This window comes from Leptonychotes weddellii, chromosome 9, assembly GCF_054177405.1.
Source record: "Leptonychotes weddellii isolate Sample4059 chromosome 9, ASM5417740v2, whole genome shotgun sequence".
Classification (NCBI taxonomy): domain Eukaryota; kingdom Metazoa; phylum Chordata; class Mammalia; order Carnivora; family Phocidae; genus Leptonychotes; species Leptonychotes weddellii.
In genome coordinates, this window is record NC_138377.1 from 74,559,545 (window position 1) to 74,583,016 (window position 23,472).

Sequence of the window (23,472 nt, forward strand, 5' to 3'; positions counted from 1 at the left end):
TGACCATGAAAAAGAGCAAAAATGAGGTCATTTGCCCACCTGACTCTGGTTGGTTGGGCAGGCTCCAAGGTTGCTAAGTTCCTTGAGCAAGTGTCTTGCCTCCCCTGACCTCAGATTTGTATTATTTTGATGTCTTTCGTCACATAGGCAATGATGATAACATTATGGATGCAAAAGCATGGGATCTTAATACATGCTTTCCTGCAGCTGCCCTGGTTAGTCTGAGGAGAGGAAGCCCCAAGCCAGGTGGACTGGGTGGAGAGCAGCCCACAGGCAGTTTGTGATCGCGGGGGAGGAGCTCAGCATGCTCAGAAACTCTAACCCTTGCCACCTCTCAACTGCTGCGTTGGAGAAAAGCAAGCAGCTGCTTGTCAGAACTAAACATGCAGCAGGCAGGCTGTAGGCCTCCCTCCGTTCGTTACCCTGATGCTCACTGGTCAGCTTCTATTTGGGAAAATGCACGTATCCATGATTGTTTTCATATGACATAGTAACCTGTTGCAGACTAAACATGTCCTTTCTCCTTATGATGTCCTTCCTTCCCCAGGCTGCTTTGATCTCTCTTGTGAGGCCCCACGCTCCTCCCCGCCCACCCCCCCACCCCCACCCCCCGCCCCAGCAACTGTCTTAGAGACTTGCCCTCATAGCAAACCCAGAACTGGCTAGTGAACGGGGTTTCTAAGAGTGAATGTGCAGGCAGATTAGTGTGTAGGGGCAAGAGGCAGTGAGTGGTTTTGTTAAAATGCAGATTCAGAGTCAGGTCTACCCTGGAACTCTGCAGTTCAAGAAAGCTCCCAAGTGAAGTCCATGCTGCAGTTCCTTGGGCTATACATTGAAGAGTCAGGCGTGTGTGTGTGTGTGTGTGTGTGTGTGTGTGTGTGAGAGTGTGAGAGAGAGAGAGAGAGAGAGAGAGACAGAGAGAGAGCTGGCTTCTCTCTCATCTGTAAAATTAGAATACTGAGGGCTTCCTCCTTGGGCTGTTGTGAGGATTAAAGGAGATCTCATGGATGTGAAAGCACACTGTAAGGTCTAAATAAGTTTATAGCTGTTAAGGGGTTGCTAATGTTATCAGGGTCCATAGATTTCTAAAATATTCAGGAATTTTTTTCTCATTTGCTGGCAAGATTTTATCCCGGAGTTTCCATTTGTGAGAAGTCCTTTTTTGCAGGTTCAGCCTCTTCTGTTCCAACATTTAATCATTCTCCCTGTGCAGCTTTTTATTGTGACGTATCTTCAGTACATTTTTCTTGCCTATATTGTAACTTGTATCAACAATACTGAGCAAGAGGAAGGCTTAGCAAATTTTTTTTTTATACTAACTACTGTGTAATTTATTTTTTCAGGGCCATGAGTATGTTTTTTGGGAACTCAAAAAGTCAAACCAGTGAACCAGGAGCCCTAATTTACTGTGTCTGATTAGAGATCACAGGAGTGATGCACATGCTTTTTAACAGCGATAGCTCCTCTAGAGATAACTTTTCTTCTTTGGGGGCCAGTTCATTTGTATTGAGAACTAATTTGGGAAATGAATTAGCCCTAGAGCTTCCTTTCAGACTGCGAATTTAAAGGCAGAGTGAAAACGTGTTAATTTTATAACCCATTGTTTTAAGTTTCTAATTTGGACAATTTGGTGATATCAATAGAAGAGGCATTAATATATTCATATCTTTTGATCTAGAAGTTATAATTCTGGGATCTATTCTATGCAAACATTCACACCACACAAAAGTGTATATAACTGAATTTTTTTTTTTTTTTTTGGTGTTATTCACAATAGTGAAATCTTTGGAGTAGTCCAGGTAGCCATCAATAGGGGATTGGGATAAATCCATTAAATGAAATACCTTGTACTTGCTGAAAAGAATGAGGTCAATCTATATTTACTGACGTGAAACGGTATACAAGATATATTAAGTGACAAAAAGCAAACTGTATAACTGTTTTTTATGTTAATGATTATTTATATTTTTGTTAAAACCTGTATGTTAGTATACACATAGAAAAAAAAGTGAGGCTATAAATACCAAACCGTTGTTAATATTGGTTACCTCAGGGAGGGCTAGTAGATTATGGCGGACATTCACTGTCTACATTTCTATATTTCTGTAATGTTGGAAATTTTTACAATGAGTCTGTATTATTTTTGTAAGTAGAAAAAAACTAATAAAGATAAAGGTCTCAATTTAAACATGCATATTTCATATTTAAATCTAAAATGTTTAAATTTAAAAACTATACTCATTCAAGCACAAAGTTATGCACAAATGTTGAAAAATATATGTGAAATAATAAACTTGGGGTTTTTTTTAGTAATAATGGGACATAAAAATGTTTTCTCACAAATTCATCATTAATTTGTTGAATTTGAGATAATTCATTTTTTGCATCTTCAGAATATTTTCTTGGTTAGCTTTGGTAAACAAAACATTTTTTAATACTTTCTGAAGTACATGTGCTTTCTGAAAAGATTTTTTACACAAGTAATATAGAGAAACATAAAGAAGGAAACAAGTTATTCATAATTTTAACATCCAGAATAGCTACTTATAGCTACATCCATTTCTGATTATAAAGGACAGGTAAAGCTCTTTTTAAATAACAGTATTGTCACTTTTATTTAAAACGTTACCTCTGAGGGGTGCCCGGGGATGCTCAGTCAGTTAAGCATCAGACTCTTGATCTCAGCTCAGGTCCTGATCTGAGGGTCATGAGTTCAAACCCTTCCTTGGGCTCCATGCTGGGCGTGGAGCCTACTTTAAATAAATAAATAAATAAATAAATGTTATCTCTGATCTTTTTAGACTTAGTCTTTAATTATAATTTAGATATATGCTGTACATATATTTACTGAAGTCAAGGACGAAATGGTTTTGTTTCTAATCATTTAAAGCACATGGATTATTCCATTCAGGCCTTCCCCACTGGAAAGGCGTTGAAATCCTGTTCCTGCTCCAACTTCTAGGACTGGCTATGGTAGATGGAGAATTCTCTGGGGGTTAAAGAGCTTACTGGGTAAGATGAACCAGAGTATTCACAAATATTTTTTAAAATACTGAAACGTGGACTCAAATATTTATTAAACACTGTGCCTTGTGCTATAAGCATGGAGTTGTAGATACAGCCTTTGCCTTTCAGGAGACTAGTAGGAGAGAAACGACAGAGCCATAAAGTACTTCTGTACGAGGTACTAAGTAGCACATGCCATGTGAATGATGCAAATAAGTGCAGCTGTAAGAGTACCAACGAGGGACGAATCATTCCTGGCCATGTTGATCACGCAAAGAATCACAGGGGATGTGATATTTGAGCTGGTCCTTGAAAGGAAGGGAAGGATTTCAGGAGGGGATGGTGGAAGGGAAGGGATTCTCAGTAGAAGAAGAATAAAAACTAAAGCCCCAAAGCGCCTTTCCAGAATAATGAATAACCCAGATTGACAAGTGCACATGATTCATATAGGTGAGTAGTAGGAAACAGAATTAGAGGAAAGGTAGGATCACTTGACAGAGAGCTGTAGTTGCTAGGCTAAGACATTCATAATTTATTTTGTTGGCAGTGAGGAGCCATTGAAAGTTTTTGAGCAGGGGAGGGACGTGATCAAAGCTGTGCTATGGCAAGATTATTCTGACAGGTTGAGGGAGGGGAGGACATGGTCTATAGTAAAGAAATTGATTAGAAAGTCATTGCTATATACAGGAATCTGGTGCTGAAGGCCTAGTCCAGGGTGTTGGCATTCAGAATGGAAAGGAAGTGAGCATTTTATAGAGAATAACATGTTGAAGAAACCTTTCTTCCCAGGGCAATCTCATAGCCCAAGCTGGCATGATTACAGGGGTACCAGGAGTTCCCTCCCCACTTTCCTTTTTGTCCCAGATCACACATTCACATCGCACACTTAGTTCAGGTAAGGAACAGTTAGTATTCTCCCTGGTTACAAAGTTTGGAAACCAAGAGATTAAGAAAACTCAGGCATGTAGAGCTGGTGAATGAGGAGGATTCAGACTGTTTTTCATGATCAGACTTTTGCTTATAAAGCATTGTTTGTGGTTCTGGTCTTGCTGTAGGGAGGACTGATGCTAGAGAGGAAAAAAAATTTTTTTTCTCTTATTCTGGTTGCTTAAATTGAGGTACCTCCTATCCTGGCCTTTCTGGGAACTGGAAGAGAAAGAGAGAGTAGAAGTGCCTGCTCTGTATCAGGCACTGTGTTGTCAAAGCTGCTCTTTGGACTTGGGTGCATGCTGATGGTGGTATCATAATTGAGTCCTTTAGCTAGAGGCTTCTGATTTCCAGAACTCTGGTCTGAGGTCTAATGCTGCCCTCACCTCTTCCTCCATCTGTACACGAAATCAGATTCTGCTCCTTTGGACACTACAATGTCATTTGCCTTGGAAATGGGTGTCAGCTCTCCATGTTGACTGTAGGTTCTAGTGCTGGCTGGACATGAGCAGGCTCTGACCAGGGGGGATACTCTGGCATTAGAAGACCCTCTATTTCTTTTTCTCTGCAACCATTCAGTGAGGAGAGGCCAGAGCCCATTTTTTAGACCGATTTCAGGTACTGATAACACCTGCTAATTTAAAAAAAATATGTTAAAACTAGCAGGAGAGGACCCTATTGCCCTTCTACTTCATCTGTGCCCTCTGCCTTCTACCTTGGTTCTCAGACCTGTCCCTGATGCTTCCATGAAGGCATGGGGACTTCCCCAGGTCCTCTTTCACAAACTGCACCTTTCTGATGGTTTTGGAGAACCCGAACTCCCTCCTCAGGTCACCAGAGTTTCTGGAACCAGGCAGACAGACCTAGGTTTAAATCCTGGTTCTTCCACTCACTACTTACCTGATTCCTTCATCTGTAAAATGGAGATAATACCTGTCCTTCATAAAGTTGTCAAGGGTATGGGGCGCCTGACTGTGGAGCATGCGACTCTTGATCTTGGGGTTGTGAGTTCAAGCCACACATTGGGCATAGAGCTTATTTAAAAAAAAAAAAAAGTTGGTCAAGGGTATTAAATGAGATAATCTTGTAAATTGCTTAGCGCATTTTTGGCAGAGTACACATTCAGTGAATGGTAGTTCTTAGAGCTATAGATCCTGTCTCTGCACAAGACCTTTCGCACCCCATGGGTCTGGATATTCCTTTTTTTTTTTTTTTTTTTAAGATTTTATGTATTTATTTGACAGAGAGAGATAGAGAGAGAGCACAAGTAGGCAGAATGGCAGGCAGAGGGAGAGGGAGAAGCAGGCTCCCCGCTGAGCAGAGAGCTGGATGCAGGGCTCAATCCCAGGACCCTGGGATCATGACCTGAGCCGAAGGCAGCCGCTTAACCGACTGAGCCACCCAGGCGCCCCGGGTCTGGATATTCTTATAAGAACATTTGGAGCGTTGTTTTCTCCTTAGTCCCAGGAGGGGCTGAAATTTGGAAATAAAAGGACAAAATGCTTTAATTTTGTAGTTCCCTACCTGATTAATCATTAGAGCCACATGGAGAGCTTTAATATGCAGACTCTTGAACCCCACTCCATATCTGTTGATTGAGAATCTTGTGGAGGCAAGGGAGGTAGATAGGGTAGGGACTGATATCTGAAACTTGTTAAACCCTCTGAGTAATTCTGTTGGTAGGCCAGGATTGAGAACCTTTGTTCTCTAGTCTCCAGGGTTTTATGGCTGGAGGATCTCTAAGGTCACCTCCTCCCAAGCCGTGGCAGATTTACCTTCCTAGAAGCTGAGGCTATTTTAATCCCAGCACCGGAGAATTGGCTCAGCTCCAACTAATGCTGAACTCTAAGCTGGGGAGCCCAGTTTTTCTGTCATATTGGAAGTTATTTGTTTCTGGGAGTCTTCATGGTATAGAGAGTAGAACTATAAATCAGCCAGACAGGATAGAGACCAGGAGCAGAGTGGAGAGGCAAGATCTGTCCTGCAGTCTTGGAGTAGCCATCGTGTCCCTTCCTGCCTCTGACCAGATGGCCCTTTGGACTCTGAAGGAGCAGGAGTGAGCTTGGGCATGATACCCGCCTCTCCCTTCCCCCTCCCCAGGCTAGTCACTGGGTCTCTGCCCAGCTGGCTAAGTCTCTGCACAAAGCCTTCTGGCCTTGGGCTTTCTCTGTGGCTTTTTCATAAGCAGCAATTCTCTGAATCTGGTGGAGAATCTGCTCTGTGAGATTAGAGTGCAGTGCGTGGGTAAGAGACAAGCATAGTTATTCTTAACCTGCAGGAAGGGAGGGGAAGGCGGATAGTGCTCTGCTGTAGACAGGTCTGTGACATGCTTGTTTATAGAAATAGCAAGCCCATGGTTTGGCTGGAATGACTTATAACTCAGGTATTTATAACTTGTGTTAGTGGGATTGAGAAGTAGGGAAAGGGAGAAGGGGGAAGAAAGAAACTGGTGGCAACAAAAACAGAGATTGGCTTCCTCCCAGTTGCTGGGGTTTCTTTACCACTTTGAGGTCAGCTCAATCCTAGGTGACCCCGGCCTTTTGTGGCTCTGGCCTCTTCTCTTCCTCAAGGGAGCATCTGCTGACTTGCCTTTGCAGACTCCCTGTCGTGGCCCCTCACAAGAAAGGAAGGGCAGATCCGAACCAGTTATATCACAGACTCCAACAAGAAGCCCTTCTCTAGCAAAGCCATTGTCTTGCCTCCACAGACTGGATCTTCATTGACTGGTGCCTCTACTCTAGCTTGTGGACTGATCAGATCTCGGGACCAGATAGAGAGACCAGAAACGCTTAGACAGCCCTGCCCCAGGCTTCCTGGGATCAGGTGTTTCGGGGTCTGGGACTGCTTGGAACCTTGTGCTGTGCCGCCTGTGTTGCAGATGGCTCTGGACTCTGGAGAGTCCTTTTCTTGACTCCTTCACTTCTTTTTGGCACTTACATCAACTCCCCCTCCTTTCTGGGAGCTCTCCCCTTCCCTGGCTTCCTGGGTCTCCTCCTGTCTTTCTAATTGCCTGGCATCACATCTTCTCTATACTCTAAAAATAGGTATTCCCCATGGTTCTGTCCTCAGCCTCTCTCTGCCTTCCTGTCTTCTCTTGTACTTTCAGTGGTGGTTTTCACCTCCATGCGAATAATTCTCAGATACCTATTTCTGGCCCTGACCTCTTTCCCAAGCATTTAATTCCATGTTTATGTTGCTAAAGTGAATGTTCTGTGGTTCCTACTAAATATCCCTGAAGTGTCTTGGATTTAGCACATGTAAAACAGACATCGCTGGCTCCCATCCTTCCTCCTTTGTCCAGACCCAGGTCTGCATTCTGATCCTGGCACCATTTCTTTTCATGTTCCCTATCTCTGAGGTTCAAAATTTGAGTCTTCTGTCTTCTTCCTCCATAGTTGTCAGGTGCCCAGTCCTGCCGATTCTATTTGCTTTACTACTTTTGAATCCACGATGTCTTTTCTGCTCTCACTATCTTCATGCTGGTCTAGATCCTCATTACTTTGCACCTGAACTATTGTAACCGCCTCCTAATTGGGCTCCCTGCTTGTGTTGTTTTTCTCACCTACATCATTACCAAAACATAGCTTTGATTGCGTCTCCAGCTTGAAATCCTTCAGTGGCTTCCCAGAGTCTACAGATGACCCCACTTAGTTTGGCATTCAAGTCTCCTCCTAGTCTGGTTGCAAGTCTACCTCTCCTGACTTGCTCTCTTAACACTGTCTGCATTCACAATTGCTCACCTGCTCTGTTATTTCCTTCTGCCAAACTTTTTATTTTATTTAATTAATTAATTAATTTATTTGAGAGAGAGAGAATGAGAGGGAGGGGGGTCAGAGGGAGAAGCAGACTCCCAGCCAAGCAGGGAGCTGGATGTGGGACTCGATCCCGGGACTCCAGGATGATGACTTGAGCCGAAGACAGTCGCCCAACCAACTGAGCCACCCAGGCGCCCTCTTCTGCCAAACTTTTGTTCATGCAGCTTCTTCTACTGAGAATTCCTTCTCTCTGTATTTCCACCTGTTAAGATCCTATCCTCAAGGCAAGGCCCAGGTCAAATACCATCTTGCCCTCCAAGAAAGCTTCCTTAGTTTTCCTTTCCTGATCCTGTTCAGAAATCATTTCTCTTCCTCCCCTTTGAGCACTTTATATCTTTCTTATGACCCTTATCACGTATTGGATTGCTTTGTAATATACCATTAATTTTCCCTGATGGATTTTGAGAATAGAGGGTAGAGTCTGTGTATTCTTCATCTTAGGATCTCCCATAATATCTTGGTGATTTTCAAACTTCTTTGAGAATGACCCACATTAAGAAATACATTTTATATTGTGACCCAGTACACACCCCCCTAAACAAAAGTTTCATGATCAATACTTAACCCTTACTATATGCCGTGAGATCTGTTTTGTGTTCTGTTGTATTTATTCACTACCCACTAAATCAGTCAATTTCAGGTCCCATTAATAAGCTGCAGCTGCACGTTTGGAAAATATTATTCTACCTAGTATGAGTGAGTTGTCCTGTCTATTGCCCCTTAGCCACCTGTTTTTTCCATCTACTCTAATGAGAGCCAGAAGAGCACTTAAATAGTTGGCTTTAGTCTTTCCTTCTCTCTTGGGAATAGGCTATTATGATGTTACCCCTTTATCTCATTAAGGTGAGGGATGATTTTGCTTTCCTTCTTTCTCTCAGGAGGGTACAATACTGCCCTGCATAGTGCATGCTGGGAGTGATGGCTATTCAAGCCCTCCTTCGCAATATGTCTGTAGTAATTCTGCCCTCCGGCAGCCTTGCTTCTGGGGACAGATGACACCCTCTCTCAGGCTGGTGTAGGCTTTCCTCCATCTCAACACTCTCCACCTGCCAAAGCAAAGGCTGGGTCACACCTTGAGTATTTTCTCTGTTTCTAGGCTGTGTTTTGGATGTGGAGGAGATCACTGTAGAGTACGATGTGGGTGCTCTCTTTTTTGTTTTCGCTTGTGCATGAAGCGATGTTCTAGAACTGTATGGCTGTATCAGGGTACCAGCTGCCTGTAGTAGTTGTGTCCCAAGTCACTGGACATAATCAGTTACCTGGATTGGTTGTCTTTTTGGCTAAGTTTCACTGGCATTCGGGCTGTGAGGGTTTATAACTGACTTTCCTTTCGGTACCTTGGGCCCCATCCCAGACTTGGAGAACAGCTGTTTTCTCATAGGACCTCTTCCCTGCCTCAGTTTCCTCAACGATGCTTGAGGCCAGAACTCGCACACCAGTGGGCTTGCTTCCTTATGTGGAGAAATGCTATAGTATTCAGGACAGACTAGGTCTTTGGTTCTCAAAGTATGGGCTTGGAATCCTTAGCGTCGCCTTTAGGGGATCTATGAGATCCCCCCTTTTCCAGTTACATATCCAAATGAGGCCAGATTTTCTTCATCTTCAACCAGAATAGCATATCAAAACAGATTGAATGCAGATGCAGATAGGAGAATCCAGCTGTTTACTATTAAGCCAGACATTAAAGAGATTTGTAAAAATGTTAAGTAGTGCCATTCTTCTCACTGAATTTTTTTTTGTTTCGGAAGATAGAGTTATTTTTAATAAAAATATTAACATGTATGGATTTATTGTTATTTTTAAATGAATTAAGAAATATTTTAAACTATTTCCATTGTAATTTCTAATACACTGATACAAATAAAATCTCTTTGGGGTCCTTGATAATTTCTAAGAGTGTAAAGAAACCAAGAGTGTAAGAGACCAAGAAGTATGAAAATTGCCAGGTTATGTCATGCTGTGGTAACAAAATCACCTCAAAATCTCCCTGACTTAACAGATAGTTTATTTCTTGCTCATGCTCATATTCAGTGTGGGTCAGCAGAGGGGCTCTGTTCATCAAAGTTACTCAGGGACCCAGGCTTAGGGGACTCTCTCATTACCTGCTACCATGCTTAGCAGTCAGGAGAAGGGATAATGATTCTCGAAAGCTTCCACTGGAACCAGCATGTCAGAGCATCATAAAAATGTGCAGTCTTAGAAGCACTTAAGTGAGAAACCTAATCAAACAAAAACTCATATTCTTGAATTCTTTGTACCCTTTCCCCCAACATTGTTGGGTCAGTGAGTATCAAAAAGCCATTGTTTAAGGATGAAGAGAGAATCAAGGGTGTGAATTATAGAAGGATGTTGTTCATGAGGTCCTGAGCCCCATGCCACATCTGGGACCATGTCTTTTCTCTCTTTTCAACATTGAATGTGCAATATTTAGGACATCTAGTAAAGACATAGGGAATAATAGAATGAACAGCTGTGTGTCCACCATCAGCTTAAGAAACAAAATGTTACCTGTACCATTAAGCTCCCTTTGTGCTCATCCTCATCTGGGCAGTAAGACAGACAGTAAGTGTATGGACGGAAATACAATCAGTGTTGGGTTGCTACCTGAATCTAAGTGCTATGAAGAAAGATAAAATAGGATAAGTTAGGTACAGAATGATAACAGTAAAGTTAGTCTGGAAAGCCTGCTCTGAGGGGAAGACCTTTGAGCAAAGACCTGAGTGAATTAGCTATGTGAATAGCTGAGGGAAAAGCATTTTAACTGAAGGAATAGCATATGCAGGACCTGAAGCTAGAATCTGCTTGAGGTGCTTGAGGCAGCCAGGGTGACTGAGGTGGAGGAAGAGGTGGAGAGTGTAGGAAATGAGGTCAGAGAAGGAGCCAGAGGCCAGATGATTTAGGGCCTTGTAAACAGGGTAAAGTATTTGAATTTGAACTTAAGGATGGGAAGCCCGTGGAGGGTTTTGAGCTGAGTAATGACATGATCTCATACATATTAAAAAAAAAAAAAATCACTGTGGGGGCGCCTGGGTGGCTCAGTCAGTTAAGCATCTGCCTTCGGCTCAGGTCATGATCCCAGGGTTCTGGGATCAAGCCCCACATTGGGCTCCCTGCTCAGTAGGGAGTCTGCTTCTCCCTCTCCCTGTGGCTCCCCACTGCGTGTACTCTTTCTCTCTCTGTCAAATAAATAAAATAAAATTTAAAAAAACCTTAAAAAAAATCACTGTGGCCTGTCATGTTGAGAAGAGAGAGAACACATGGGAATTATAGTCCGAGTGAGAGATAACAGTGGCCTGAACTTAGTAGTGTATTGCTGAGTGTTTACAGCCTCTCTCAGGGGACAAAAAAAAGAGCCCTGATTTGTAGCATTTGCTGATTTCCATGGTGTAAGTGCTCCCACTGTGGTGATCTCAAGCTACCAGGGTGCTGTCACTGAGTGAGGAGGTGGGAAAGGAAGGGCACAGTCAGCTGTCCTGAGCCCGTGGAAGCTGGCTGTGGCACAGCACTGCTTGAACTTGGGTGTTTAGTCGATGGTGTGTTTGCAAGGGACATTCAGGTCTGTCTCCATTTTCTACGGTAGATGGAAGCTGCATCACCTTTTTGGAAGGAGAAAATATAGAGGTTATGACAGGGAGAGAGTCCATTTATAATCTCCATCATGCTGGGCCCTTTCAAAATAAGCCTAGATGTTGGAGGCCTTGCAGGAGCTTTGGACTCTCTCAGATCCTTTGAAAGTGGAGTTCAGCCCAAAACCTCCCTGCAAACAGGAAGCTGGTTTGAGTTAGAACATAAAATAAAAACCAGCTGATGCCCCTGAATGTTTTTCCCCTGCTCCTCCCACTCCACAGAGCCAAAGGAAACTGCCTTTTTTTGTTTTTGGATAGTTGTTCAGAAAGTCAGAAAAAGCCAAAAACCATAAATCCTTTGAAAATAAGCCAAGTTTTGAGCCCAGGCAAACTTCTGCCCATGGGGTTTCCTAGCCCGGATGTCCGTCCCACTGCCAAGAGTCCTAGGAGGAAAGGGCCTGAGGAACACAAAAGTTGCCAGAGATCAGAGCCTGGAACCCAGGCCCAGCAGGAATAGATGGTCTGTAGCAGTTTCTCAAACTGGAGTTTCCAGCCCATTTGTAGGTCATGAAATCAACAAAGTGGGCCATGCCCAGAATCATTTTTTAATGAAATAGAATGTGATAGAAAATAGAGTATATCACATGGAGTAAGAGAAGTATTGTTTTGTGAAACTTTTATTTCAGTTTTAGGCACATGCACACATGTACATGTATGTATGTACCAGCTCATGATACAAACTCATAAACTATCTCTCTTACCATGGGTCATGGTCAAAAATGTTTGGTGAACACTGGCCTTAAAGGTATGAGTAACTGACATCTCCTTCCTGCTTTAGTTTGCTGTTGAAAAGTCCAAGCTAGTTTCAGAATGAGTCTTTTATGGAACTGCATCCTCTGTCCACAAAACACCTACCCAAATTCCTGTCAGAGGGAAGGAAAGCTGAGAATGGAACAGACTGGTCTAATTCTTTGGGACCAAAGCTGAAGCATAAATGAGGGATTGATACAAATTTGAATGCAAAGGATTTGCCTGCAGTGATTCTCCGGAAGGGAATAGGATTTGAGCAGTTTTTTAGCTCACTGCACTTGATCTATGACCTTTCCCATCTATGTGGGTAATGCTGGCCTTGGGTTCCTCTCTCTCCTGTCTGCAGTAGGCAGTTGGTACAGCAGGAATGTTCCTGAGTACCCTCCCTCTGGGATAGCTGGAGGCACAGTGCCAGGATAGGGAGGGGTGCACCGAACTGAGCATCCCCCGGACTTCCCCAGGGGTATTTTGTGCTCTCCAGTCAGTGTGCCTGGTGCTCAGGCCTTTCAACAAGGTGACTGGGTGCCAGGGCATCATGCAGCTAAGAAAAAGTGAGGAAGGAGGCATAAGTTAAGACAAACTATCAAGAACACAGGCTACAGTTAGTTTATCCCACACTAGGCTTAGTGCCTCAGGTAGGCCCAGGGTTCCTGGCAAGTCTGGTGCTTGCCAGGTGGCTGTGGGTTGGCTGTGGGACTAAACTGCCTCTGTCAGTGAGTAGACACATGCTGGAATTGCTGGTCCACATCCCCAGGAAGCACAGAAGACTCTTGGGGGCCTTCCTGGGGAATAGGTTTTAACTGTCATGTCCCAGGGGATTTATTTTGGTCTTTGGCCACCAAAGGGCATTTCTTTCCAACCTAATTCAAGCTAAAAGGGTCCTTGGAGATAAGAATTTAAGGGCGCCTGGGTGGCTCAGTTGGTTAAGCGACTGTCTTCGGCTTAGGTCATGATCCCAGGGTCCTGGGATCGAGTCCTGCATCGCCGTCCCCCTGCTCTGTGTGGAGCCTGCTTCTCCCTCTGCCTCTGCCTGCCACTCCCCCTGATTATGCTGTCTCTCTCTTCTCTCTGTCAAATAAATAAATAAAATCTTAAAAAAAAAAAAAAAGTTTAAACCAGCCCTCTAGAGGGACTTTGAATTCTCCAGCTGGGACAGTAAGAGAGGAGGAGAGATCCTAACCACCCTAATTGATTCTGGGTTTCCTCTCCCTATTAAAAAAAATTTTTTTTTAAAAGATTTTATTTATTTGTCAGAGAGAGAGAACATGAGTGCACAAGCAGGGAGAGCGTCAGGCAGAGGGAGAAGCAGGCTCCCCGCTGAGCAAGGAGCCCAATGTGGGACTCGATCCCAGGACCCTGGAATCATGACCTGAGCCGAAGGCAGATGCTTAACTGACTGAGCCACCCAGGTGCCCCATCTGGGTTTCCCCTCTCCAGAAACTGGCCTGGACTAGGATAGACCACCCTACTACAGACATGAATACTCCTGAAGTGTTTCTGGTTCACACCACACTCCTAGGGCCTCCGAGACTCTTAGTAGGGTACCGTCTAGCCTATTTACATGACCTTTCTGCATTCAGATGCCTCTCTCTCTGAGCCAGCAGAGAGACCAAGGACATCTCTGAGGAGGGCCAGTGCAGGGGGTCCAGACAGTACTAGAGGGTGGACCTGGAGTGACAAGCAAGATGTTCTGTTGCAGACGGTGAGGTGGAGTGAGAAGAGGTTCCAGGGCATTCTGAATCTCTCATGGGATCATCTAGCAGAAAGGCCAGTGAACTAATTTGAGGTTAGTTCAGTGTGCGCCGTAGGGCTGCGTCCAGTGTTGGGTAACAATATTGTTGGTGAGAGTGATGGTGAATGTTGCATGTGGCCATGTCCTCAGAATCTCTGAGCACTTTACACATGTTTCCCTTTCATCTCTGTGGGAGTGGGGCTTAATAATAATAATTAGAGTACTCTGAGCATCTGTGCTTGGCAAAACACAGCATTAAGCCATGTTTCTGTCTTCTGGGCTCATAGTCTGTATGAACTGGCAGATGTTTGGGGTGGGTAGAGTTCTCTGATGGAGGGGAGGAATGTGATGGGATGCAAAGATCAGAGATATTATGAGTCACCTAATTAATACCTAACATTCCTCTGACTCTTGGTAGATCACAGTAGCCTTTCTTTCATACCTGCCAAGGCACGAAGATCAGTGACTTTCCCTGACTCTCAGAGACCCAAGAGGCCAGTCTGGGGACCCAAGGCTTTATCTTGTAAACGGAGCCTTCCTGGATTGGGGGAGTGCTTGTTCCTATGTGGCCATGAGCCCAGCTTTAACCCTTCATTTTCTTTCCCAGGGTCCCCACAGATTGAGCCCTGTTAAAAGCCTGCAGTGCACGCTGGCTTTTCCCCATGTGACCAAGGGACCTGTGGCCAGGACAGACCCTGGAGAAGTCAGTAGCCCTATTCTCCTGAAGAAAGTAGTCAGCATTTGCTAGATGGTCGTGGGTACCTTCAGCACCTCCTTCCCGACCCTGCTCTGTCCATATGTCACTTCTCTGTCTCCCTCTAACAGGTGACATTGGAGAAGGTGCTTGGAATAACAGTGTCTGGAGGCAGAGGACTTGCCTGTGACCCCCGATCGGGTTTAGTTGCCTACCCAGCAGGGTAAGTACATTGGAAGATGGCTTATTGCATGGGAGTTTATAACCATGCTAAACCAGTTAGGGTGGGCAGGGATTTTTTGGTTTCTTCTGGGAGATATAGCCAGGTGAATGTTTTGGTACCATTTTTGTAAAGGAGATACAGGGCCAGGTCAAGGCTCTTTGTTGAATGCTGTACTTGTTGCCGTCCTGTCCTGTTTTTTTGGCCATCCACCTGTACATACTGATTCACACTTTATATTACACACAGTTCCCAACACCATCTTTAATATCTACCTTCTAGTCACTTAAAAACAGCTTTATTGAGATGTAACTCATGTACCACAAATTTGCCCATTTAAAATGTACAATTCAGTGTTTTTTAGCATATCCACAAAGTTGTGCAGCCATCACCACAGTCAATTTTCAAACATTTTCATCACCCAAGAAAGAAACCCCATACCCATTAGCAGTTATTCCCTATTTCCCCCTCAAGACCCCCAGCCCCAGGCAACCACTAATCCACTTTCTGTCTCTGTAGATTTACCTGTTCTGGACAGTTCATATAAGTGGAATCATTCCATATAAGTAGAATATTTGGCCTTCTGTGACTGGCTTTTTTCTTTTTCTTTTTTTTAAATTTATTTGACAGAGAGAGAGAGACAGCTAGAGAGGGAACACGAGCAGGGACAGAGAGAGAGGGAGAAGCAGGCCTCCTGCCGAGCAGGGAGCGCGATGCAGGGCTCCGTCCCAGGACCCTGGGATCATGACCTGAGCGGAAGGCAGACGCTTAACGACTGAGCCACCCAGGCGCCCCTGTGACTGGCTTTTTTCACTGAGCATAATTTTTTTTTTTTTTAAAGATTTTATTTATTTGACAGCGAGAGACATAGAGAGGGAACACAAGCAGGGGGAGTGGGAGAGGGAGAAGCAGGCTTCCCGCCGAGCTGGGAGCCCGATGCGGGGCTCGATCCCGGGACCCTGGGATCATGACCTGAGCCGAAGGCAGACGCTTAACGACTGAGCCACCCAGGCGCCCCGAGCATAATGTTTTTAATGTTCATACATGTCATGGCAGGTATCAGTACTTTGTTTCTTTTTATGGCCGAATAACATTCTATTGTATGGATGTCCCACACTTCATCTAGTCATCAGTTGATGGGCTTTTGGGTTGTTTCCACTTTTTGGCTATTTTTATGAAAAATACCAGGCGCCTGGGTGGCTCAGTGGGTTAAGGGTCTGCCTTTGGCTGAGGTCATGATCCCAGGGTCCCAGGATCGAGTCCCGCATCAGGCTCCTTGCTCAGCGGAGTGTCTGCTTTTCCCTTTCCCTCTGCCGCTCCCCCCTGCTCGTGCTCTCTCTCTCTCTTTCCCTCAAATAAATAAATAAATAAAATCTTAAAAAAAAAAGAAGAAAGGAAAAAGAAAAACACCGCTCTGAACATTTGCCTACTGTTGTCACTGGGAGAGATGTCAGTGCCATGGAAGAAAAGTAGGGATCTGGGGCTGGGGTTCCTCTGTCCCTTGCTGCCCTTTCGCTCCTCTGCTCCTGCAGATGAGAAACCCCCAGCCATAGCTTCTTTAGGCTTTTACAAAAGTGTTTCTTTGGGAGGCTTGGCGCCCTTGCTGCTTCTGGTTCTCTCTGTCAACCTGTGTACTTTGCTGCTGGGCACGGGAGCACAAGCATGGGAAGGCCCCCGCCCCTCTTCCTTTCTTCCCCACCATCAGCTCGGGAGTGCCCACTTTCCCAGTGTGAGTTCCACAGCAACTCTTGGAGTTTTTGTACCAGTATATGATTTCCTTAGTTTGATCATCCCATCAAAAATCTGCCTTTGTCAACAACTTATTCTGTGCCAGGCCCTTTGCTAAGCACTTTGCAAAGAGCAACCCTGTGAGGTTGGTACTATTATTATCCCATTTAGAGAAGGAAACTAAAAAAAAGAGAGTTTAAGCAGATTGCTCCAGGTCACACAGCTTGTAAGTGTCTGTATTGGAATTTTAACCCAAGTAGTCTGACTGCAAAGCTCTTAATCTTAAAATGGTGTGGAGTGGGGGAAGACCTGACTTTCTGCTGATTTTTGAAAGCTGCTTCTCGTGTCGCTACGTGGCATACAAATGAGAAGAGCCCAATTTATGGGCATCTCAGTCTATGCCAGGGAAACTTCTGCCCCTGGGTTCTGGGGCCGGTGCCTTTCCTGAGCGGCTCTTTGGCATCTGATGTCTGTGGTGGGGGTGCTGTAAGAGCTGCACCAGCCTTACTCTGCAGAAGCTGAACTGGCCACCTTCTTCCCCTCCAGAAGCCAAGTTGATGAATGACCTCTGTTGCTGGATACCCCGTGCAGCCGGCCTCAGGGGAATTCCTCTCGTGCCTGCCTCTGCCTGGGAAAGCCAGGTTCCTTCTTGTTGGAGGTGGGGCTGGGGCTGAATGTGAGATGGGCAGGAAGGGCCTGGGCTGCTGCCTGGTATGTGCTGAGCCTAGTGTGCCTGCCCTAGGGATTGTAGAACCATGCTCCCCACCTCTTCCCCCCATGCCCCTGATCCCAGGCCTGGTGCTTCAAGGATGTGTGCTTCTGTGTGTGGGCAGGACCCAGCCTGGCACATGTGTCTGGGGGTCATTAGCCTTCCAGATGGTGTATGGAAGCTTCCCTTCTGTGATATCTAGTAGGTTTCCTCAGTGTGCTTGGCTCGGGCGAGCCCTGGGCGGTGACATGATCTACTCCCTGACCTTTTGATTTCCTAGGACTTCAAGTTCTCTCTTTGCAAATGGCCCCTTTTTCTGAGTATTTTCGTTTTGCTCTCTTCTAGAGGTCCCTGTTGTGCCTCTGGAGTGTCTGGGGGCCACCAAAGTCTATGTGAGCCAAGTACGCTCTTTCCCTCCCTCCTTCTCTTCTTCTTTCCCTATCTGGTGATCCTAACCCCACCCCCACTCTCTAGTTCCTACTATGCTTGTTGCTCTCAGAGCGGCTCAGGTATCCTAGAAACAAGAAGAAAAACAAAGCTCAGAAAAGTCTCCCGGAGGCCTAGAGGCAAATATCAAACCAAAACAAAGTTTTCTGAAAGGAAATGAAACAGCTCCAAGAGGGTGGGGTAGAGGGGGATTGTGTCAAGCAGAGGTGGGTGAAGTCTCTGGGTAGAGACCCCTCAGTTTTAGTGGCTCCAGAGATCCCCCTTTGCTGTTCTGTCCACAGAAAAGCCTACCCCTCACCTGTCACACTTTGAGCCCCCCTGCTCCAGGAGGCTAGGTGGTCCCCAGATAACATCTTCGAGGGACTCAGCTTAGTTGAACATCCATAATTGACTTGGGCCCGTTCGCTGGTTGGCTTGGTAGAGGGCTCAGGTGCTGTAGAGCCCAGCACAGCCCCCATTGCCGCGGTGGGGCCAGTCAGTTCTGAGAGTGAGTCTCTCTTGATCCCCGGTGCCAAAGTGTGGGCCTGGCCTGGGTGAATGCTCTGGGCAAAGCAGCTACTGGAGTGGGAGGTGCCCTATCCAGCAGCCCCGAGGAGACCTCTTGGTTGCTGTTAACTAGGGAGGAGGAAGGCAGACTCAGATTTCCTGAGAAGGCCCTCCCATTTACTCAGCCCATACTGGAAGTTATGCTGAGGTCCCCCAGCTCCAAAGCACTGGACAAGGTGTGAAACCACAGTCTCCCAACCTGAACTATGTTCTAGTGACAGCTGAGCTAAGGGAGCACAGAATTAGCTCCTTACGGTCTGTGGGCAAGCCCTGTGTGCTGGTTTGCCAGGGGGTGTGTGGGACTGTGGACACCGGGTGGGCCTGGGAGAAGATGCCTGCTTTGTGCCCTGGTGGATGGGAGTCATGTGCAGGGGTCCTTGCAAGCGTCGGTCCCCTCAGGGCCTGTCTTCTGGTTGCTCTGCAGGTTTCACACCTGAAACCGAGCCCCCTTAGTTCTTCCTCAGATGGTTTGGTCATAGATGCCTTCATTCATTTGTTCAGCAGGTATTTGTTGAAAACCTGCTCTGGACCAGGCACTGTTCTAGGCACAAGGTATATAGCAGTGAGCAGGACAGGAAGGGTGACCATTTTTGGTGGGGTTTAGGTTCAAGAAGGGCAAGCAGACAATCAGCATGCCAGCCCATAAATGAGCAAGATAGTGTCAGAGATGGTAAGTGTTCTGAAGAAAGTAAAACCAAGTGACAGAAAGGAGAGTAAGTGAATAGCTGGCGGGGCGCGTGGCGGGGCCGGGGCCAGGGCGGGGGCTACTTTAGGATTGGGTCGTTAAGACGCAGGGGGAGGTCACATTCAGCTGATGTCTGAATGACCAAGAGGAAGGAACTCTTGAGGATCTGGACTCCAAAGTGGTCCAGGTGGAGGAAGCCTCAAGTGCAAAGGTGCCAGGGAAGGGAGGATTGGGTTCACTTGTTTGAGGGGGCTAAATGGTTGTCGTGGTGGCTAGAGCATAATGAGTGGGAGGACGGGGGCCCAGGCATTGCATTTTGACAGGGCTCGTAAGTCTTGCAGTGCACAGAGATTCACGTCTTGTCCCAGAAGGGAATGTGTGTAGAGTCCTTTGGGCAGAGAGAAGTGCACCGCTAGCTCTCCACTGGTACCCATGTTATTCTCTGTCTTCTTTCATGTTTTTGAGGAGGGATTTGTAAAATGCCCTAGAAACAGAGATGCCAGTGGGTCCTGTGACCCAGTGGGTCCTGTGACTTATTTGGAAGGTCCTGGATTGCAGGCATTTAAAGAGGACCACAACCTAGGATGCCTTAGGAAACATCCTTGACTCATTCTCTCTTAGAATAATTAAAGGTATATTTCATTCCCTTTTGGGAGTGAATCCAGAGGGATGGTTTATAATTCCACACCTGGGTGAGGATCCTAATGAGTCATTAGTGTCCAACAAGTCATGTATGGGATGCCACAGTTGGGGCTCCTGTTGTAACTGCTGACCCCCTGGATCTCGCTTTCCTTGTTAGTGGTGGAGCAGAGTACCCTTCAAGAAGATGGCCAGGAGCACCATGCTGCTTACTCTGCACACTGTCTTCTTCAGTCCCCACAGCAATTCTGTGAGGTAGATTTTGTTCTTCCTGTTCTACAGATGAGGAAACAGATTCAGAGAAATTAAGGAATGTGCCCAAGATCACACAGTATGCTAGCACACAGGTCTGCCTGGCCCCAGTTTTCTCATTCCTTCCATCATCACACTGCCCTTAAGTGTCTGTGAGTCCTAAAAGCCTAAGGTAGGGGAGAACCACGCACCTGCCCTAGGGCCCTAGTAGTTCTCAGTTCTGCTGATTGGGAGGTTCCTTGGCTTTGAAATCTGGTGGCTAGTGACTCATTTATTCACTCATTCACAAATATTTATTGAGTGCCTATCTTCTAGGCCCTGGGGATGTAAACAAAACAGATAAAAACACCACCTGCACAGAGCTGGCAATCTAGTGGTGAAGACAGATCTCCCTGTCCAAAAGTGAATTCTATAGAATATAAAATGTGTGCTTTGGAGAAAGTATAAGCAATAAACAGTGAAAGGGAATAGGGAATGGGGGTAGGGTATGGGGTTGTGATGTTAAATCGTGCTAGAGAGTGACATTTGAGCAAGGCTTGAAGGACCTCTTGTCCCTGTGTGAGTCACCTTCTGTTTTTACCTGGTCTGAAAGAAGAGCGTCCAAGGCACAGGGTCTCCGCTTGAACCTTCTGTGTTCTGCTCCCTGTATGTGCTGCTGTGTTCATTGCTCTTCCCACGCTTCTTTTGTTCCTGCCTTCTGGAGGATGGAGAGTGGTAGGAGGCAGATCCTGTGAGAATGCCGGGCTCTTGGTGATGGCAACAGGCCTGGACCTGTCTGGGAAAGGGGTGTGTTGAGGGCTTGGCCCTTCCTGGTTCAGAGGAGCTCCTGGGCAGTGGGCCCAGCACCTGGTACTGGCGTTCCACCACGTGACTCCCGGGCTGAGGCCCCGGGGGACCGAGAACTCAGTCTCCCTACACCCGCACCCTGGGGTTCTGAATTATGGGACTCAGCCGGTTGGGCCAGCCTAGCCCTTGTTGTGGATTGCAGCCAGCAGTACTGCAAGGACACACATGCAGATGACTGCCTGTTGTCCTGGGTGACGTCAAGGGCCCGGGCGGCCAAGGCGGAGGGCCAAAGACATGCGGACTGCACCCCGCCCTCTGCTCCCCGGTAGACTGGGGAGCTTGCTCAGGGTCATAGAAGACTGACGTGGCTCCCACATCAGTGTCGCTGAGCTCTCTTCTCTTGGGAGGACCTCAGCTAGCAGGGCACAGGAGGAACCTTGGATGTCTGTGCCAAGTTCTGCCCTCACCTCGGCATCTGCATTATTGTCCCCACAAGTGGAGCTGTGACCAGGGGTTGGTTTCTTTCCTCCTCTTCCTCTGTGTGGGGAGGTTTCCATATTTGAATAACTAAAAGTAAAAATTTCAGCTTAGAGGTCTGTCTCTGTGTGTGTTTCCCTCCTTTGCACGTTTCTCTCCTTTGCGTAACTCCTCCATGCCGCACATGAGAATTTTCCAGGCTACGCTGGGGGTGTGTGTATGGGGGGGGGGTGTTGGAGAAGGGAAGGATTGCCTCACAGCTAGTCATCTCCCTCTCTACACTGTAGTTTTACACACACACACACTGCTCTCCTTCCTCCTCCCACCATGGAACTGCACTTACCAGGAGGAGGAAACAAGATGCTGTGGTCCAGCAAGACTGAGTGTTTTAAGCAGTCTGATGCATTGCTCTTCGAAAGTCACGAGGCTGCTTTGGGATGATGGGCTTAAAGGAAAACTCAAAAGCGTATCATAGAACCCTCATCACCTACTTTTCCTGGATTTGGAATGTGGCCGGCTGGAGTATGTGTGGGGTCAGCTTGAGTCAGAGCAGCTTTCAGCCAAAGCCCTTTGCCATGGTTTTTGTGTAGTTGATCAGAAACTAGGTAACCTGTAACCACTCACCCTGGAAGTCACTGCTAGAGAGATGAGCCTGCAGAGACGGGCCTCCTCAGCAGATCAGCCCAGATAACAAGAAAGTTAGAAAACATGGTGGCAGACTGGTGTGTGTGTGTGTGTGTATGCTTTTTCACACACTGAAAAAAGTATTAAAATCTAAATATCTAAAACTATGAACTTGGAACTGTAACTGCTATAGTTTTCATCTGCCCTGTTCTCATTTCCAGAAATCCTGTAGCCCAAATCCTTTTCCCCTCAAAGTGCTCCAGTCATCTTTCCCTCTTCTCATAGGCTCCTGGCCAAGCACCCTGCATGTTAGGTCAGTTGTGTTTCACGTCTCTCATCTCCAACTCCACTTTTCTCTTCTTTCCTCAACTCCACTCCGCAGCCCTTAGAGCACTGCTTCTGGAATCCCAACTCTCTTTGGCTTTAGCTGAGTGGCCTTGAGCCAGTTACCTCACTGCTCTGATCTCGGGTCTCCATCTGTAAAGTGGGGATAATTGTACTAAGGGTCACAAGGTGCTGGAAGGATTAGCTAAAACCAGACATCTAGGCTGCTTGGCACAGTGCCTGCTACCTAGAAAGTGACAAATGGTAACTCTTACTACTGAGCCCCACTGTACGAAGAGCGGAGGACTGGTTATTAAAGGAACTGGAAGCCTTCATGTTTCGAGTTCACTGAAACTCTTGTGGGGTGCTTTCTACCTTAGCCAGGAGATGGCACTTCAATTTTCCTTCTGTACCCCTGTGCTACTGTCCTAGACACTTGAGGTGGTTTCTCACTCCGCGTTCCCCCCATCCCTTCCTTTCTCCCTTCCAAGCTTGTCATCCCTTCAGTGAATGAAGATGCAGATATTTTCTTTCCTCAAGCTTAATGTAGCTCTCCTTTCCTGGCTGCCTCCCCAGAACAAAAAATAAAGCCTCCTTTGAAGTTTTTACCATTACTGAGGTCCTAACAGGACTTTCCTCCATTCTTCCAGAGGAAAAACCTGACATAGTCCCTTAGCACCTCGTTCCCCACTGCCAGGAGCCCCCTTGCAGCTTCCTTTCCATGCTTAAGGAGTAGTAATATTAAGATTTGCCATTTGTTTGGCTCCTACTCTGTGTCAGAAAAAATCATTTAATCTTCACAGAAGCCCTAGGAGCTAGATCTGAGTGTCCATCCTTTATTATAGGTAAGTCAACATGCTTGTGCCCTACCCAGGGTCACAGAGCTGTCCATAGCAGAACAAGCCTCAAACCCTGGTCTCTGCCTCCAAAGCCCACAGCATCCCTACCGCCCCAACACTGCCTCTGAGGATGCAGATGTCCTCAGTCCCTCCTTCCATAGAAGACAGGTGGGGCATGGAGTAGGGAGAGCTGGGCCTACTGATGCCCCACAGGACCAAGCTAGTGGACCAGGGAAGACACTCTCCCATTCAAATCGTTCTTGAACAACTGCAGTGGGCCAGCCTCTGCTAGGCACAGGAGACAAAGCAGTCAGCAGAACCAGACCCCGTTCCTGTTCTCGTGAAAGGCACATCAAAAATAAATGTAAAATTACAGCTGTGATAAATGTTACAAAAGATTGATATGCTGTGCTTGCTGTGAGAGCATATACTGAGGCCATTTGACCTGAGATCTGAAAGGGGACTAAAGATTAACTAGTTGGAGGGGGCGCCTGGGTGGCTCAGTTGGTTAAGCGACTGCCTTCGGCTCAGGTCATGGTCCTGGAGTCCTGGGATCGAGTCCCGCATCGGGCTCCCTGCTCGGCAGGGAGTCTGCTTCTCCCTCTGACCCTCCTCCCTCTCATGCTCTCTGTCTCTCATTCTCTCT

At 46.4% G+C, this 23,472-nt stretch overlaps 1 protein-coding gene across 3 annotated transcripts in view; it reads left to right on the top strand.

Moving 5' to 3' along the window:
- Positions 1 to 23,472, top strand: part of MAPKBP1 (mitogen-activated protein kinase binding protein 1) — a 51,765-nt gene that overhangs the window by 9,223 nt on the left and 19,070 nt on the right. For 2 of the 3 annotated variants that reach the window (XM_031031562.2, XM_081830938.1), the window contains one exon: positions 14,682 to 14,773. In XM_031031562.2, the coding sequence (XP_030887422.1) occupies positions 14,682 to 14,773 (92 nt within the window). Of the gene's footprint in view, positions 1 to 13,823; positions 13,911 to 14,681; positions 14,774 to 23,472 lie in introns of all 3 variants that reach the window. The other variant, XM_081830940.1, reaches the window with a different exon arrangement.